Genomic DNA, 18,273 nt, shown 5'->3' on the forward strand with positions numbered 1-18,273 from the left:
ACATTTGGTCTTTATTAATGAGACATGTAGTAGTTATTCTTTAAAGATAATTTTATTTTGCAAGTTGTCATAGAGGACACATTTTCAACTTGAGGACTACTACATCCATAAAAGAAATACATAAAAATAATCTCATAAACTGACGTAACTTCATATGATCCGTTAGATCTATTTTATAATAAAAGTAATTTTATAATTTAATAAATCACATCAAACCACGTCAGTTTATGGTATTGTTTTTATATTATCACTTTGTGACTAAAGTATTCTCAAGTCGGTATGTGTTGAGCACACTATTCATATTATTTAAATAGTAAGACTTAATTTATAAGATTTAAATTTTAAAATTTATCTTATAAATTAAATTATGTCACGTTAGCACTTTATAATATATGAGTTTAAAAATATAATTATTCAAATTAAAATATCTATTCAATATGTAACAAGATTTCTTAGTCTGTTTATTTTTTGCCCTCCACAATTTGAACACTTCGATGAAATGATCCAATTTCGTTGAGATTACGTAACCCTTCCGACTCCCTTTTTCCAAATCAACCAATAAAGGTCCGGTCCGTGACGCCGGTTCAATAATTGCCATTATAATATTTTTGATTTTGAGAAATGCAGCCCAAGTTCATTTTATTTCATTTCTGCATTCCTCGTCCTCGCTCTTATCTATTACGCGCTCTCTTTCTCTCTCTCTGTTCACAGTTTCATCGCTGGTAAAGGAACGAAGTAACCGCGCCACCGAGTCTCTCACCGGCTCCCAATTGCTTCTTGGAAATTCGGCTCTCATGTTATATTCTCCAGGGGCTCCAAATCTGTAAGTCTCCAAGTCCCTCCTCACCCAATCGATTGAGTATACCTCCCCACAACCGGAGCTGCTACCGAGACCCTAAGCTGATTAATATTTTTTTCTAGCTTAGTTCTCCGATTAATTTTCTATTGTGGAAACACTAATGGTGGTAATGGTTTCTTAATGCTCTTAGGGTTCTTCAAGTTTCCGCGAATTAGTATCTTTTGGTATTTGATTTCTGTGAGGAATTAGGGTTAGGGTTTCCCTTTGAAGCATTTTTTGAGCAGGAGCTTGGAGGTTTTTCTTGATTTTAAGATTTTTATTTTGTGTTCGATTCGAGACGGGGAAGAAAGGCGTGGGGTAGAGGATAATGTGTATACTGTGTGTGATTCAGAAGTGGTCTCGCCGGGTCGCTATGATGCTACCTTGGTTAGTTATTCCACTCATAGGACTTTGGGCTCTCTCTCAGCTTTTACCGCCCGCATTTCGTTTTGAGATTACGTCGCCAAGGTTGGCCTGCGTGTTCGTGCTTTTGATTACTCTCTTTTGGTATGAGATTTTGATGCCTCAGCTGTCAGCCTGGCGGGTTCGCAGGAGTGCACGGCTCAGGGAGAAGAAGAGGTTTGAAGCAATAGAATTGCAGAAGCTTCGGAAAACCGCGACTAGGCGGTGCAGAAACTGCTTGAATCCCTATAGGGATCAGAATCCAGGTGGTGGCCGTTTTATGTGTTCATATTGTGGGCATAATTCGAAGCGGCCAGTTCTGGACTTGCCTCTACTGCCTGGTGTGGGAAATAACGGGATTATTAAGGATTGGGTTGGAAAAGGAGGGAGCTTATTGAATGGTAAGGTGTGGTCTGAAAATGGATGGATGTGTGGTCAGGATTGGTCGGAGAATGAAAATTGGGTCGGTGGGTCTGTTTTAGGAAACTCTAGTTATTGGAGGAAGAATGGGAGTGATGTTTTTGGAGGAGATGAACATTGTTTGGCAGAGAATTCTTACTCAGGAGTTGTTATTTGTGTGTGCAAGCGGCTGACATCTTTTTTCTTGAGCATTAGGTGGCTTTGGAGAAAGACTTTTAGGATTAGTTCATCTGGGGAAGATAGTTTGACTGATGCTGAGCATCGGGCTATGATGGCTAATAAGGGCGAGAATGGGTTGAACTATCATGAAAGTAGAGGAGAGAAAGCACGCAGAAAAGCTGAAGAGAAGAGACAGGCTAGGTTAGAGAAGGAACTTTTGGAGGAGGAAGAGCAAAAGCAGAGGGAGGAGGTTGCAAGGCTAGTGGAGGAACGTAGGAGACTGAGAGATGAGAAAATGGATGCTGACAAAGATCATGGCAAAACGTCACCGCCTGTCAAGGAAAAAGATAGAAAGAAGGAAGCAGAAAAGAAGCGTCAGGAAAGAAGGAAAGATAAGGACAAAGGGTCTAGTAAGAGCAATTCTGATGCAGAAGAGTTAGAGAAGAGAGCAGGTAAGGAAAGTGAGCAAAAACGAGAATTGGAAAAGAAGAGTGAAATTGATCGTCGGGAACATCAGAGATTTGGGACAGATGGCATTAGAGGCCAGAGCGCCGAAACCGGACATGGGATGAAAAATATATCCGCAAACAATTTTAGCCGTGGAAATTATGGAACTAGGTATCTGGATCATATGAGGGGTACGATTTTTTCCTCTTCTAGACCATTTAGTGGTGGTAATCTTTTTGGAAAGGGTATTAATACTCCTGCCACAATTTCAAAGGAAAACAAGTCTAACAGCTCAGTAGATCATGTCCATAATTTTGCTCATAAGAAAGATCTATTTTCACATGAACATGTAGCTGGAAAACTGAGTACAAATGGAGATGACAAGACCATCACTCGCCCTGTAAGTTGTTTTTCCTCTCTATTTACTATAACACGTCGTAGTTCTAGCATGTTATCTGGGTTGCCTTGTAAATATTTAATTTTTTTTTATCATATGGGATATAACCATTGGTCTTCATGTTACTTTTTGTCTTATCCTAATTGATTTTCTCTATCGCGCGGATTGGATGTGCTTTGCAGTCCATCATAATTTGTTCTGTATACCTAAGCTCTTCTTTTGGGAAAGTCTGAAATTTCTTTTTATAGTAAAATGTATAGGTAAGCATCTTACTTGTGTTTTTTTAATAACTATTAAGTTTGCTCCTTTGTCTCGATTGACATTTAAGCTTTATTTTCTGAATTTGGACCTAAATTTTTATTACAAGCTTTAGCACCAGTTATAGGTTTGATATCTCTCTATTATTCTTTAAATCTTTATGTACTCATAAATGATCCCCAACCGTCCCCCTCCCTCCACCCCAAAAAAGGTTATTTTCTCTACGTCAAAAGCTTAGGTTTGTTGGGACTATTGTGTTAAGCAGCTAGTGGCTATGGTTGAGTCCCAATGGCATGTCATGCATGATAATCTTAGGTGGATTGTATCAAAGCATTCACTAGAAGAACTGCTGTTACAAGGTTGAGCTGTTGACCTGCAGGTGCTATCAGAACCACAACCTAGGGTGACACCAAAAAAATCATGGCAACAATTATTTACTCGATCTTCATCTGTTCCTTTATCAAATCCAAATGTCATAAGCAGACCGAATACAAAGTTCCCAGGCGATGTTCAAAGCCCACAGTTTTGCAGTCAAAAATCATCGACACAATCATATAATAATCCAATAAACTTCGGGCTGCCATCACCATTTACACTGTCTACTTATCCAAATGGATCCACAAGCAGCAGTTTAGGTTTTTCACCTGCAACTGAACCAATCTTTCCTCATTTTCAAGAACCATCGTCTGAATTTATACATGAAGAGCCGGACCTTTTTGAAGACCCATGCTACGTTCCCGATCCAGTATCCTTGCTAGGGCCTGTTTCAGAGTCGCTTGATAATTTTCAGTCAGACCTTGGCACTGGCTTTGCAACAGACATGGGATTGGAAAGGCCTTATTCATTAAAAAAATTATCTGCTTCATCTGACGTCAAAAAGCCATCTCCAATTGAGTATCCAATGCCACAAGAAAAGCATAATACTTCTACATGGTTTCCAAGTACCCATAGGACCCAAGATTTGCATACTTTACCTGTTAATGATGCTACTTCAAATGAGGCAGGAACATGGCAAATGTGGAATACTTCTCCTCTTGGTCAGGATGGTCTAGGTTTAGTAGGTGGCCCTGTGAGCTGGCTTTTACCCCCAGAACAGAACAAATCAAAAAAAGAAGATTTTGTTCATCCTTCTTATAAAACTACAGCTTCACTGTTTTCAAATGAGGACCATGTCCTTTCTGGCATTCATTCTCCTCAGAACGTTTTTCTTGGTAATGGGAATGCTGCGCCATTCAACCCTGTTACTGGTTCAAGTGATAATGACCCCTGGCTACAGAAAGCTTTCTCTCCACCATTGTCAGGAAATGAAAACCATTTTGCTCTCAAACCTCCTGAAGAATCTACACAGAATGAAATTATTTATCGTAGTCCCAGCTCTGGAAGTAAACATCCATTTGAGGTGTCCCCTGCTAATTGTTGGTCCAAGTAAGTGTGCTACTCTTTTATCCTTTTTATATTAACCTGCAAGTCCGAAATCTTGGTTATCTGTGGCATATATCATTGCTGGGACATTTTGATAGATTAGGGTAAAGTATTTTTATGTTGCCTCCTTGACTAGTGTGAGCTGTGATGGTTCGGAATGTCTCTGCCAATACTTGTGATACCTGCATGTTTCTACTGACTTGACACATTTTACTGTAAATGTTTCCCAGAATAGAAGAAGATAGGAGGGAATAGTATTTACATTTTCTGTTGCATGTTATTCTTTCGGTGATGATACACTCGAGCCAAATGGCCCATCTTTTATTCCACTTGCATTTCTATATGGTCCTTGGGATGATGGATAAAACCCGCTTAGAATCCCTTATGTTTGTCAAGTGGATTCATGTATGCTTACCATGCACTGGGGTCACATCCTCTTTATTAATAAAGTCTTTATCTTACTCATCAAGAATTTTATTCTATGATGTAGTAAAAGAATTTTAAGTCAATACCTGTGTTGTAAGGACATTTGCCTGTGAACCAGGGAGGTTGTCAGGTATTGCAGTTCATCTGTCATTGTAACCTTATTCAAGGCATTGCATTATCCTTACGCGCAGGCCACACTCGCAATATATATAGATATATGTGTGTATATGTACGTATTCTTTTGTATGTATTATTTATGTGCTCATTTTACATAATAGATTTGAATATTTCTGATAGAAAATAAATTAAAGAGGTAAACCAAATTTTTCATTATAATCTTTTTGTTAGTCAGTCATTCTTATTAACATTGGGAAAGGGGTGAAACCTATGTATGCAGGAAGTATGCTAGAGACCACATTCTACTAACCAGTAGAGGAAAAGTATATATGTTAAAATTTTGAACTTGCTGATTTGCTTTACGAGTATATTGACTATGGCTTGTTGTTGTTATAATTATTATTATTGCTTAGTATGACGTTTCTTTGTAGCAAATAGTGTGAAAAAATTTCAGATGACACTAACATGATGGAATTCAGTTCTTGTATGACTTTTTGTTGTGGTGGTTATTTATGCTAGCTAGTTATTCTTTATATCTTTGTGCATTATGAAAGGTGTACATGGCTTTTGTTAGATTCTTATTGTGTAATGTGAACGTGATGCCAGAGGTTATGACCCATGAGAAGAAGAAAAGGTTGGTTGATGTAGGATAGAAATGAGAATAGAAATAGAAGTTGAATAATAGCAAATAGAGAAGAAAGAACCAGAAGGAGAAGAGAAGAAGAACCAGAAGGAGAAGAGAAGAAGCCGAAAGCAATAGAAATGGAGATTGGAAGGAGGCGGCTGCGCAAGCACACAATTCTTAATTCTTCAACCACCGCCATTCAGTATTTCGTTACAAGTATTTAAATAGGAAAATAACAAAACCCAAGTAAACCTTAAAAAGGTTATGGGCTAAAGCCCAAGCCCAAGCCCATTAAAATAAAGAAAACATAAGTAAAATAACCAAAATAACAGTAATAAAAAAATGTCCTCATCAACTCTCCCGGGGTGGGAAAAACTCGACTCCGTCGAGTGAACAAAACACAATAAGGCTGCAATCAATCACCCAACCATAAGCTAAGTGGTTGAGCAAGCTTCTTCCAACGTCCATAAACACGAATGAGAGGAGGCCTGAATCTGGTATCCCCATCAAGGCCTGAATCGGAACGGGTGGACGGTGATCCGGGCAGGAGAAGATCTGGCTGACTCTGATAGAGCTCCAATAAATTTGAATCAAGTTGCTGAAGTGTCTCTCTAGGATCTACCCAGCGAACAAGGAAACACTGAACCTCTCCATCATTGGTCAATACCATCTGTTCATCTAAAATAGCATCAATTTTATCTTTGTGTGCTGTGATAGATGGTATTGGAGTAGGAATAACGAAAGGGTCAAGGTCAAGGTCAAGGTTCACAAATGGAGGTAGAAAAAGATCATTGGAGGAATTGAAATGGCCTTTGTAAGCAACTAAGTCCTCAGCATTGAAAGTAGAGTGGCAACCAAAATGTGATGGAAGATCAATAACATAGACATTTGGATCAACATGCTTTAAAATTTTAAAAGGACCAGCACTACATGCTTGCAATTTTGGAACGGATCCAGGTGGACGCCGTTTCAATCTAATTCGGATCACAACATAATCCTCAATATGCAAATCAACTCGAAGTTTATATGATGCATTACTGGCTTCATGTTGTTTATTGATCTCAATATGCGAATCATGAAAATGTTGTACAAATACCTTAACTGATGCAGACACACTAGCATGTAGGGACATGAGAATAGGATCTAAAAGCTTCCTAGGGTTATAACCATGAACGACTTCAAAGGGACCCATGCCTAAAGACTGATTCACAGAAATGTTACATGCAAAGTGAGTGGTAGGGAGGATCAAAACCCAATCCTGAAGATTGTCCTGGACCTTCATAACAACCACAACAAACACAACATAGTTACCCACATGTGTATGCTCACACTCCGTAGGACTAATGATATTTAGTCCTTTTCGTTCCAAAATTTTTTTTGCTTGCTGTGAACCAACAGGTTTTGGAGGTAACGGATTAAGGTGAATCTTCTTCCCATTAAACACAAAGGAACATGAATTAGATCGACACATCCAAGTCAAACAACCAAGGTCGACCAAGAATGATATGACCGACATCCATAGGAATGACGTCACACCATATATGATCCTTATACTCTAGGAATTGGATGGGCACCAAACAACGCTCTTTTATAGCTATGGAAGAAGTATCGACCCAAGAGACACTATACGGCTGAGGGTGAAGAACTGGCTTCAACCCAAGACGTGACATAGTAGCCACAGAAATCGCATTAATGCAACTACCACTATACACAATGATTTTACAACCCTTATCATTGATTTTGATATAAGTATGGAAAATGGCATGACGACGCCAATCATCAGTATCTTTGGGCTGGGTAAGGGTACAACGAACAACACTTAACCGGAGTGTGTCGGGAACAAAGGGCATAGAACCTAGACCCACAGGGAGGGTCCGAATGCAACCTAAGAAGGCATCTTCATCATCACCAAACTCCTCAAGCTTAGGCTCATAGACTTGACCTTCTAACGATTCATCAACTGTACCCTCATGTTCCTCAATGACTAGGGTTCGACTAGGACAATTGGAAGAAATGTGGCCAAAACCCTTACATTTGAAGCACTGCAAGCGGGAGGAAGTCCTTGGAATTTCAGGACTTTTACCCTTATTTTTCCATGCGGGGGAAACATTAGATGGTGGAGATCCTAAGAGAGACTTAGAGGAAAGGGTGGGCGCTGGGGTGATGGAAGGGCGGTTGTCACCACACCTTCCATACGGAGTCCTCATAACCGACTCATAGTCTCGGACTAAAGAGTAAGCATGGTCAAGTGTAGCGACACCCCGAAGGACAAGCTCGCGCCTAATATCATCTTTTAAGCCTTGTCTAAACCTACTCAAAGTCATGGCCTCATCCTTAACTACATGACATCTCATTCGTAACTCATCGAATTGAGTAATGTACTCAGTCACTGGCCGATTGCCCTATGTGAGGGCATTCCATTGGTCCAATAAATTACCCCTATAAGATTGGGGTAAGTACTTCTCTTGAAGGCGGCGTTTCATTTCTTCCCAACTCCTAACAGGAAGCGCATGACGCCTCTCAAGAAGATCCTCTACACTTTCCCAAAAGAGTTGGGCAGTGCCAATTAATTTCAAGCTAGCGAATTCAACTTTCCGATCCTCAGGAACCCCATACCAAGTAAAGAAACGATCCATATCCTTAATCCATTGAGTAAAAACTCGAGGATCTAAACAACCATCAAAAGTAGGGGCATCTAACTTGATGCTTCTAAATAAGCGCTCTTCATGACGAGTAGGAGACTGAGTACCCTGACGGTAATAGTCTCGTCCTCGCTCACGATCATAATCCCTACCCCCACGATCATGTCTGACATGTTGTCGATCACCTCGTCGACGACGATAGCGTCTATTTTGGGACACTTCAGAGTTGTCAGACGAATGAGGGAGTTCCTCAAAATTGTTCAACCTAGCAGCTAGGTCCCTGTTCTCCTCACGAGTAGCAGCCATCTCAGTTTGGACAGCCGCTAATTGAGTTTGTACATGTTGCTGGTTATTGGCTAGTTGAGCTAATTGTCGAGTGAGGGCATCAAATTGGGAAGGATCCATGGTAAAGGTATTGGAACTAGAGGTGACAAGACGACCACTACGCAACTGCATGCAATGCAACACCCACTAAATGAAGTGCAATGGAGATCAATGAACAACAAATGCAAGCAATGAAAATATCAACCTGAGCAATATTTTTTTTTATTTTTTATTTTTTTGGGATTACGTAAATCCAAATACGGCAAGCAACTAATGCTGATATTTAAAATGACAAAGCAAAGACCAAATACCAATCAAGAAAATCAAATCACATAGGATTTTTTTTTTTATAATAAATAATGAAAAGACGAAGAACAAAGGTATGGTCTTATGAAGATGAGAGAATGGGAATACAAAATCTAAGAGTTGACTAAATTGGGCTGCAGCAAGTATGGGAATAAAATTAACCACGGAAACTAAATCAACAAAGGAGATCCAATCAAGTCTGGAAAATTTATTACAGGTAGCACAGCACAGAGAAAACAATTGATACAATTTTAAAAATAAACCGATTGTATAAAACCAAATAAAGAGATAGTAAAACTCCCCTTTTGCTCGTGTTGATAGCTGTGCGCAGTCGGCTAGCTTCGTTTGCTGGCACCTGGTTTCTGGTTATCTCTGCACTGGGGTTGAGAGGAGAAAACGAGGGAGAAGTAGACGTCTGCCTCAGGTCTAGTGGTTTCGGCGAAGTCTGCCTCTGGTCTGATGGTTCGGCGAGGTCTGTTTTTGCACCTGTTGTCTCTGGGTATCTCGGCACTGGGTGTTTCGGGAGAGACCGAGGGGTGGTATCTCGGCATTGGGTGAGACGGAGGTAAGGAGAGGCAGTGACAGCAGTACTCACGGAACCGAGACCGAAAGATTTACGGTGAAGAGATGCAGCGAGACCGAGATGATGAGATGGACAGAGGTACCGAGACAGAGTGTGGTTTGTTTCATCGGGATGGTCTGCTCAGGAGGTGCGGCGGTTTCACTTGGTTGTGTTTTGGCTTGGATCGAAGGGAACTCAGGTGGGTGGGTTTTCGGCGCTGGTTTTCGGAGGAAGGAGATGAAACGAATAGTGCTGGGTGTTTTGTCAGCATGGTTCGGTATTGTTTGAGAAAACAATAGAACCGGCTCTTGATACCAATATGATATAGGATAGAAATGAGAATAGAAATAGAAGTTGAATAATAGCAAATAGAGAAGAAAGAACCAGAAGGAGAAGAGAAGAAGAACCAGAAGGAGAAGAGAAGAAGCCGAAAGCAATAGAAATGGAGATTGGAAGGAGGCGGCTGCGCAAGCAGACAATTCTTAATTCTTCAACCACCGCCATTCAGTATTTCGTTACAAGTATTTAAATAGGAAAATAACAAAACCCAAGTAAACCTTAAAAAGGTTATGGGCTAAAGCCCAGGCCCAAGCCCAAGCCCATTAAAATAAAGAAAACATAAGTAAAATAACCAAAATAACAGTAATAAAAAGATGTCCTCATCATTGGTCCATGGGTCACTGTAGACTTAATAAAATCCTTTCTGAAAGTAGTGCTGTTCCCCAAACAGACAAACTAGTTCAATGTAATTAGCTGTTGAATTAATAATAGGATTGACTATACTAGCCATGTTGTGATAAGTAGCAGCAAACCAGTAGTTTATGATATTGGCCTAGGCGTTTTCCATTGCTCTAGAAGAGATTTTCACAACTAACTTTTATAAAGGAGCAGCTACACTGCTAAGGATTTTTTTTAAAGAATCTTTTATTATATATATAGCTAATCAAGAAATTTTATTCATAGGAAAAGGAGGCATAGCCCAAATACACAGGATGTATACATGAGAAGTACCGAAATAGGGTTTACAACCGAAAGTAGAAAATCATGGACATTAAGTCTATTAAAATCAATGACCCGCCCATAAGAACAAGGTTTTAAAGAAGAAAAATTTCAGCTCATCCATTACCAATGTCCGTGAGTAAGGTGGCTTGGGTGGTCCTGGAAACAAGCTTTTGATGTTTGGATGAGGCTTTTATACATACTCTATCCATTTATAATAAAACTATTACTTATAACTCAATAGGGCTGTACTACAACACCCCTTCTGGCTTCCGAAACAGATGAAGCTGGAAGTAGAACAGAAAAAATCCTTTTGATTGCGCTCAAACCCTGTCAGATTCCAAATCAAACTGGCTTCCGAACTTCAATTTGAAAGTTGGCATGGAATTCAGTTGGCAGAGCTAGATTGAATGCGACCTGGAGAGGGAGCAGAAAGAATTGTGGAAAGAATCGTGATTTGGCAAGGGAGATCCCGAGAGGGAGCTGCGGGAGTCCAGATCTGTGAGAGGGTGACCGCAAGAGGGAGTAAAATAGACAAAAATGATTCTGTCAGTCGTGGATCAAAAACTTCTCTACTACGGACTCAGATCATAATCCTCTCCTTATATACCTCCATATATATATATATATATATATATATATATAACATTTGAAGTATTTCAATCCTGACCCTTGTTGGTAGTGGAAAAATCTTCCGCCACCCAACCAACAGGTGTCAAAAACTGACATTGTGAGGCTTTGATCAAAAGTGACTGGGCAAGTTGGAACTGACAGATCAGTGAGCAATTTTAATTGTAGTTGTCCAAATATGCGAGGGACATATTGGGTGGCTGCTGATTTTATTCTTCCCAGTGTCTATGCCTTTGAAATGATAGTTTTCTTGCATTTTAGTTAATTCAGGATTTTTCTGTACAACTTTATCGTTTGTTTGTGTATCCTTCTGCGGGCTTCATCTTTTCATTTTAAGGTTTTTGAACAAGCAGCTATAATGTACCTGCTGCTCCATTGCTGACTTGTGTGCATTTTCTACATCTAGCTATTTGCTCTTTGTCATGTAGATTTGATATTTTTACAAAGGCTTGATGCTTGGGATATGATGAATTTGAGACAACTTCCAATTGCAAATTAGGATGTCCCCTGAATGACTAAGGAGTCCGTTAAGGAGCTTTCCTTGTATGTTACAAGCAAGCTAAGATATTATTCAGCCAAAGCATGGCCCGATTGCCTTACAACTTCGTGTAAATAACATTTCTATTGTTAGTAGCTCGGGCTTAGTGGTTCCTCAGTGGACTTATTGAGTCCTCCAAATGTTAAATCTTTTTTTTTTTTTTTCCAAGTATCAAAATGAAACTAATTCTTTTTATATGGGTCCATGAGTGTATGTATATATATTATGTATTTTTTTTTCCTACCGATCCAAAAAATATATATTATGTATTTTTTATAAAAAGTCTTTTAAGTTCCAATATTTTGTACTGTGTTAGTGTTTTTTTAAATTTGGAAAACACATGTAACATTAATTTTGGAATATTAATAAAAATTTGTGACATGGTTTGTGTTATGAATTAAGATGTACTCATGGGATGCAGGGAAGAACTTTTATGAGAAATGAGAGGCATCCCCTTAAGAATTAGATGATATATGCACCGGGAATTTTAGCTTGGCGTTGTAGTTTCTGTTATAGGTGGTGTGGAAGTTTGGAACGAATTCTATGGATTTTGTCTTCTTGCCAATTTCTCCAGGGTTTCCGAATTCAGTTTGTTTTGGTATTTTGATCTGATATATATATATATATGTCCTCCTAAATGATAATTTGTCCTTGCCATTTTTTGTGGTTTTGGATATTTTAGTAGTAGTCTGATTTCATTTTTCCTGTATCTTTTAGCAGGGTGGACTGGACTGTGCAAGGTTCAGGGGAAGGTGCTGGAAACACCTCTGTTGCGAGGCACCCTATTGGGGTCTATTTCCCACCCAAGATGTACAGTCACTTTGGTGATTCTATTGAAAACAGTGAGAGAGTAGGAGGGACTTAAATACACCTTTTCTCTCGAGACAATAACCTCTTTTGGAGTAAAGTTTAGAATACTGGATGCATTTGATCTTCCTGCTCTTCGTTGTAAGGGAGATTGATGTTTACTTACATTAGCTTGATAGGAATACAAGTGGCATGCATGCATTTATGCGGGCAGGTAATATATCTATCTGGAAAATGCTAGTACGCCGCTCACTTTGCCCACTCATTTTGACCGTTCATGTATTTAATTTTTTTTATTTTTTTTTATTTAATGGTTAAGGAAGTGACTTTATTTAGTGTATTTGTGTATTTGTGTATTTTTTTTTAAATATTTAAAAATGTTTAAAAAATGTGAAAAGAAAAAGAACAAAAAAATAATATAGAAAATTTGTACTAGTAGTGGGCACACTTAACTGTCAAAATGGGCAGCACACTAGCACCACTCTTCTTGTAAAATGATGTGATTTTATAAAAATATTCATTTTTTTTAAAATATTATTGTGTAAAATGTTATGAAAAATGACGTGTTTATCATTTTTAATTAATTAGTTCATAATGTCATCCCCAACCCGTGGCCGAGGGGGTAGACAAGCAAAACAAAATTATTTGTAAAAAAAAATCAGGATCATTTATTTTTTCAAAAGATGAAAAATATCCTCATTGCGGTTTTATAATGCTATGCTATAGTCCTGTAATTTAAACAAATAAATAACAAGTTCCAACACATGGATGATTTTTCTTTTTTTAACCCAATTAAGATTAATCCATTCTTTGCATGCAGAGGTTCAGTGAATACCCACTTTACGTATGAAGAGGAGACGGAATTAAATTAGATGTAATAGGGTAAATAAATAGGTTTTCTTGATGCAGATGGTCTTAAATTAGGTGTATTTGAAGAAAGCTAGTATTTTTGTTCATTTTCCTCGTCTGTCGGTGACCAATTGAGTTCATAGATGGAAATTTGTTCGTGATTATAGTCTGCGCTGCCAGTTGAACCGAACATTGTAAAGTGTTCATAAAAAAACCAAAGACGAAGTAAGAAAACGAATCAGACCTAAGGATGTCTGCTACATTTATTTAACCACTACAGTCCTCCGCTCTACCAACTGAGCTAAGTAAGGTCGGTTAAGCGACGTTTCACTTTGTTCATGATTACAAATACTACTCTCACTTAACAAATAAAGCTGTCCGTGTTCAGAATTGTCCAGAATCAGAAGGAATTTAGTTCCTAATCTGCATTGCATGTTAGGAACGAAGAGAGGTCCGGCATCCGGAATTCATGTATAAAATTTCTCCCACCGTGAGCTAGAAGAAAGCAAGTTTCCATGCTTTAAGGATACGTACACTGGAATCATTGATTTGAAATTTCAATTATACAAATAAGCTTGGATTTTCACATTGCCTCGTATTCACGAATCACAACAAACTTTGATCACCATAGCATGCATTAGGCATATGTTGATATCAAGCAATTAAGGTCAAGTTGCTACATCAAATAAAATTCAACAACGTTAAAATTAATAACTGTTTTCTGTAATTATTCTCTCCAGTCACAATGATAAACTTCGAAGATCAAGAAAATAACGTTACATACACAAACTTTATTATTAATCCACTGGATATACGAGGCTTTTATGAATCCAGAGGCGAAACGAGCTGATGCGGAAGAGCAGGAGGTGGTTCTTCTTCTTCTTCTTCTTCTTCTTCTTCTTGCTGCTGCTGCTGCTGCTCTCCTTGCCAGGTCCAAACAATGTCCTTGAGACCTGGTCTTATCTCCTGTTTCAACATCTTTTGGTACTCCAGTGTATCTCCACTCGACTTTTTCATCTCCACCAAATGGAAAAGTGGAGTGATCTCAAAGATCTCTGTATCAATTCCCAACAGCCCTTTCCTGCCTTCCTTGGACCCCTCCATTTTCAGTAACCCCCCATCTTTCTTTTTCACTTTCAGTCTTAGTCGCTTTCCAATCTCTTCCAGCTTCGAGATTATTGTTGAGGCAGGTTTGTTGGATGTAAATCGCACTTCTTTCTTCTGGTCAGCGTTCTCAAATAAACCAGACAAGTCAAAGCCAGCAGAAAAGGAGATGATATCAAAAGCATTCAAGTTAGAGGGCGTTGCCAGATCTTGTTTCGATTCTGTAATGGAGATGTTATTCTCATTTTGTCCAAAAACCGCATCAGCATCCAGAAGGGCAGGCTCTTTCACCTCTGATTGAATAATTCTGGATTTGGGAATCAACCCCCTCCGGAACCATGAATTATCCATTATCTTGGCCATGGATATCCTGGTATTTGGGTTTGGATCCAAAATCTTTGACAACAATCTGCGAACTTCAGGGCCAAACCAGTTTGGGAATTTAAATTCACCCTTACCAATCTTTCTATACATCTCCATCAGATTTGCATCATGGAATGGGAGATAGCCAGCCAACAGAACAAATAAAATCACCCCACAAGACCAAATATCTGCTTTGGATCCATCGTAGCCTTTTCGGTTAATCACCTCTGGAGCAACATATGCAGGAGTTCCACAGGTTGTATGGAGCAACCCATCATGACGCTTAGATTCAGCAAGTGCACTCAGTCCAAAATCCGAAACCTTTAGATTCCCATTCTCATCCAACAGTAGGTTTTCTGGCTTCAAATCCCGATGGAACACACCTCGACTGTGGCAGTAGTCAACAGCACTGATCAACTGTTGGAAATATCTTCTAGCAACATCCTCCTTGAGTTTTCCTTTGGCTACCTTGCTGAACAACTCACCACCTTTAGCATATTCCATAACAAAGTAAATCTTGGTTTTGCTGGCCATTACTTCATAAAGCTCCACCACGTTTTGATGTCTAACCAATCCCATCACAGAAATTTCCCTCTTAATCTGATCAATCATCCCAACCTTCAAGATCTTCTCTTTATCAATTACCTTAATGGCCACACTCATGCCAGTCTTAAGGTTCCTTGCGTGGTAAACCTTGGCAAAGGTACCTTGGCCCAATTGTCTTCCTAATTCGTACCGCTGCATCAATATACTCCCTTTGTTTTCCATGACAAAATATTCTTACTTGTACCTGCTACTGCAATATTGTTTTTTTATTTATATGTATGTATGTACGAGAAAATAACTGATCTCGTCAATATAAAAGCTCAACCATCTTCACAGACATCATATTTTGAAATTATGTGTTGTCTTAAATTTTTAGCCGCATAGAGAATTTGATCACAGAAGCGTAATGGGGTATGAGTCAAATACCCGATCTCATTAAAGATAAACAAGGGCAGACCAAAAGAAGCAACAACCACATCATCCTCATAGAAGGAACTCTCAGCTTTCAAGCACATCTTTCAGCATTCCCTGGTTTTTGAGATAACCCAGAGACCGCTGAAAAGCTGGAGAAGAGACTATGCGTTTATCTGGCAGAAGAAGTCGAGATTCGAGAAGAAGAGCAGCAATTAATTATAGTTCCAGTTTCGCCGGAAGATACGCAATATGTTCACCTGAAAAAATCTAAAAAGACTACCATAAATCACCAGTGCTCTTTGCTTATCTACGAAAACTCCATATATTTGCAAGCCACTAAAAGCTAAGAAGTCCAACATTTCACACCTTAATTACAGCAATATTGAAAACCCAATACACAATTAGCGGTAAATTTATCAGCAAGATAAAAAGAAACAACGAATGAATCAAAGAAAGAAAGAAAGAAAACAACTTGTTATCGGAAACAACGTACCCAAAAAAAAAAAGTGGACAAAGTTATAACAAAAGAAGAAGAAGAGAGAGAACAACAAAACTTGTACATGTAACTCCTACTTCAGAAAATAGCCAATCCTTCTATTATTAGGAAAAAAATTCAGCGTCCTAAAGATCTAACCTCTATGACAGATACCCATAGACAGAGAACCATAGAAGCAAATAGAGTACACAAAAACCTGATTTCTTACCTATTGAAAGGGTAAGTAGGTTACCTTGAGAATGGAAGCAATCCCGAAACGCAGAGAGAGCGAGCGGAGAGCTGGAGCCTGGAGGAACGTCTGGACACAGTACTTCGCAGATTCGAGGCAAGATTCGAGAATAATATGATGTGTTGCCTCACAGGCCCTACCGAGTGCCGAGCGGTCAGAGCCTAACAATAGTTTATTTATTTATTTATTTTTTTGCGGCTATTCATTAGCCTAATAGATAGCTATTATGACGATGAGAAAAATAAAAAAAATAAAAAATGGTCATTAAATTTTACACAGTTATTTTTTCACCTTTAGGTTTTCAGATTTATTTATTGTTTGCTCATTGGCTTTGCAATTTCTCTTGAAGGTGACATGCCACATGGAAAAGAATTTACAAAATAAACAATATTTAAAAAATAGATATAATTTAGAAACAAAAATGAAAAAACTTCAAAAGCCTAAAAAAAATAAACATAAGTGAAACTTCAAAAATAAGAAGAAAAAATGAAGCAAATAACTTGTAAAAACCAAAAAACTAACAAGCTTGTTAAAAATTAAAATACAGCATATAAAAAAAATTAATAATATTGGAAAAAGGAAGAATATAGGGTGGCGGCGAGTAGGGTCTCTTGGGTTCTTTGCCCAATGCAAGGGGGTCCCAATGTCCGTGGCCATCTTTATTATTATTTTTTCTATAAGAGTTTATTTTCTTTTTAAGTTTTGGGTTTTTTAAAATTAATAGTTTTTAGACTTTCTTTTTCCAAATTTTCAATTTTCTAACTATTTTCTGATTTTCTATAGAAAAAATCTTCTAGTTTTAGGATAGGAAAATGCTAGTATAATTATTTATGTCCACTCATATATTTTATTTTTTATTTTTTTAATGATTAAAGATATTTAAAAAATGTTTAAAAAAAAAAGAAAAAAAAATCATTTACATTGGTGTGCCTATTTAGAGTGTATAAATAGGTTTGTTTGAATACAGAAACACTCTCAATCTATTCCATCTTATCTTATTTCATCATTATAATTTTATCAAATTTTTATACAAAATATAATAAATAATTTAATTTTTTAAATTTAAAATAATAATAATATTTTATTCAACTTATACTATTTCATCTCATTTCATTATTCAAATGACCCACACTAACGTTATCCAAAATATAAATAGACAATATAGAAATTTTATACCAACAAAATTCTATTTTAATTAAAAATAAAAAATAAAATTATTGTGGTTTTGAATAGATGGTCGCGTGCGTACCAACCAAATAAAAACGAAAACAAAGTATTTTTGTTTTTCATTTTTGAGGTGTTTTTTGTTTTTGGTGTTAATAATAATAAATACTAGTGCTTGAGCTTGAGCTTCCTTCATCCTTCACAACTTCAAAATTTGGCTCCATGTGTGAGATCGCTATTGGCGGGGTCCATGAAGGTTCCTCCTCCACCAGATATGCACCGATAACCTAACAGTCTTGTCGTGACCAACCAAGAAGGAGACGACGCGTGGATATGGTGCGATGTTCTGCATGCAGTTTGCAGCCATACACGTATGCACATTGCTTTATCATGACATTGACGCCACGCATTTTTACCCAATGGATTTTTTTTTTGGTGCTAGGATTCAATTTTTAATATTTTTATTTATTATTTAAAAATAAATAAATATTTTTCTCAAAATACAATTAATAAAGTGATTAACTATTTATTAATAATGGCTCCTTGGAGCTAATTAGCTATTTGAACTTGAAGTCTCCTTGCATATCTTGCGCGAGACTTTATGATTAAAGCATACAAATCTTATTTATATATATATATATATATAAATATATATATAAATATATATATATATATATATTCTTAAAATGAGATTTTATAGGAAAACTAGTGGCTGCCTTATAATTGGACAATGATTGAGAAACCACCTTCTCTCTATGATTCAATATGAAAATGATGAACAAGCATTTA

General features: G+C 37.7%; 2 protein-coding genes across 5 annotated transcripts; one reads left to right on the plus strand and one right to left on the minus strand.

The window, feature by feature from the left end:
- Positions 1–634: 634 nt before the first annotated feature.
- LOC108989978 lies at positions 635–12,654 on the plus strand. 3 transcript variants are annotated; one of them, XM_018963766.2, is made up of 4 exons: positions 635–823; positions 990–2,666; positions 3,301–4,346; positions 12,230–12,654. In XM_018963766.2, the coding sequence occupies exons 2-4, from the start codon at positions 1,167–1,169 to the stop codon at positions 12,375–12,377; spliced, it is 2,694 nt and encodes an 897-aa protein (XP_018819311.1). In that variant the 5' UTR covers positions 635–823; positions 990–1,166; the 3' UTR covers positions 12,378–12,654. The 3 variants fall into 3 exon arrangements, with proteins under 3 accessions (XP_018819311.1, XP_018819310.1, XP_018819312.1); XM_018963765.2 differs by having other exon boundaries at positions 635–2,666; XM_018963767.2 differs by having other exon boundaries at positions 635–2,666; positions 12,233–12,654.
- Positions 12,655–13,772: 1,118 nt separating this feature from the next.
- Positions 13,773–16,468, minus strand: LOC108989979 (CBL-interacting protein kinase 2-like). Of its 2 annotated transcripts, XM_018963770.2 has the most exons (3): positions 16,324–16,468; positions 15,608–15,862; positions 13,773–15,431 (listed from the first exon to the last, which is right to left on the minus strand). In XM_018963770.2, exon 3 carries the CDS (start codon positions 15,401–15,403, stop codon positions 13,991–13,993), a length of 1,413 nt encoding a protein of 470 aa, XP_018819315.2. In that variant the 5' UTR covers positions 15,404–15,431; positions 15,608–15,862; positions 16,324–16,468; the 3' UTR covers positions 13,773–13,990. The 2 variants fall into 2 exon arrangements, with proteins under 2 accessions (XP_018819315.2, XP_018819314.2); XM_018963769.2 differs by having other exon boundaries at positions 13,773–15,852.
- Positions 16,469–18,273: the final 1,805 nt, after the last annotated feature.

This window comes from Juglans regia, chromosome 4 (genome assembly GCF_001411555.2).
Source record: "Juglans regia cultivar Chandler chromosome 4, Walnut 2.0, whole genome shotgun sequence".
NCBI classification, from domain to species: domain Eukaryota; kingdom Viridiplantae; phylum Streptophyta; class Magnoliopsida; order Fagales; family Juglandaceae; genus Juglans; species Juglans regia.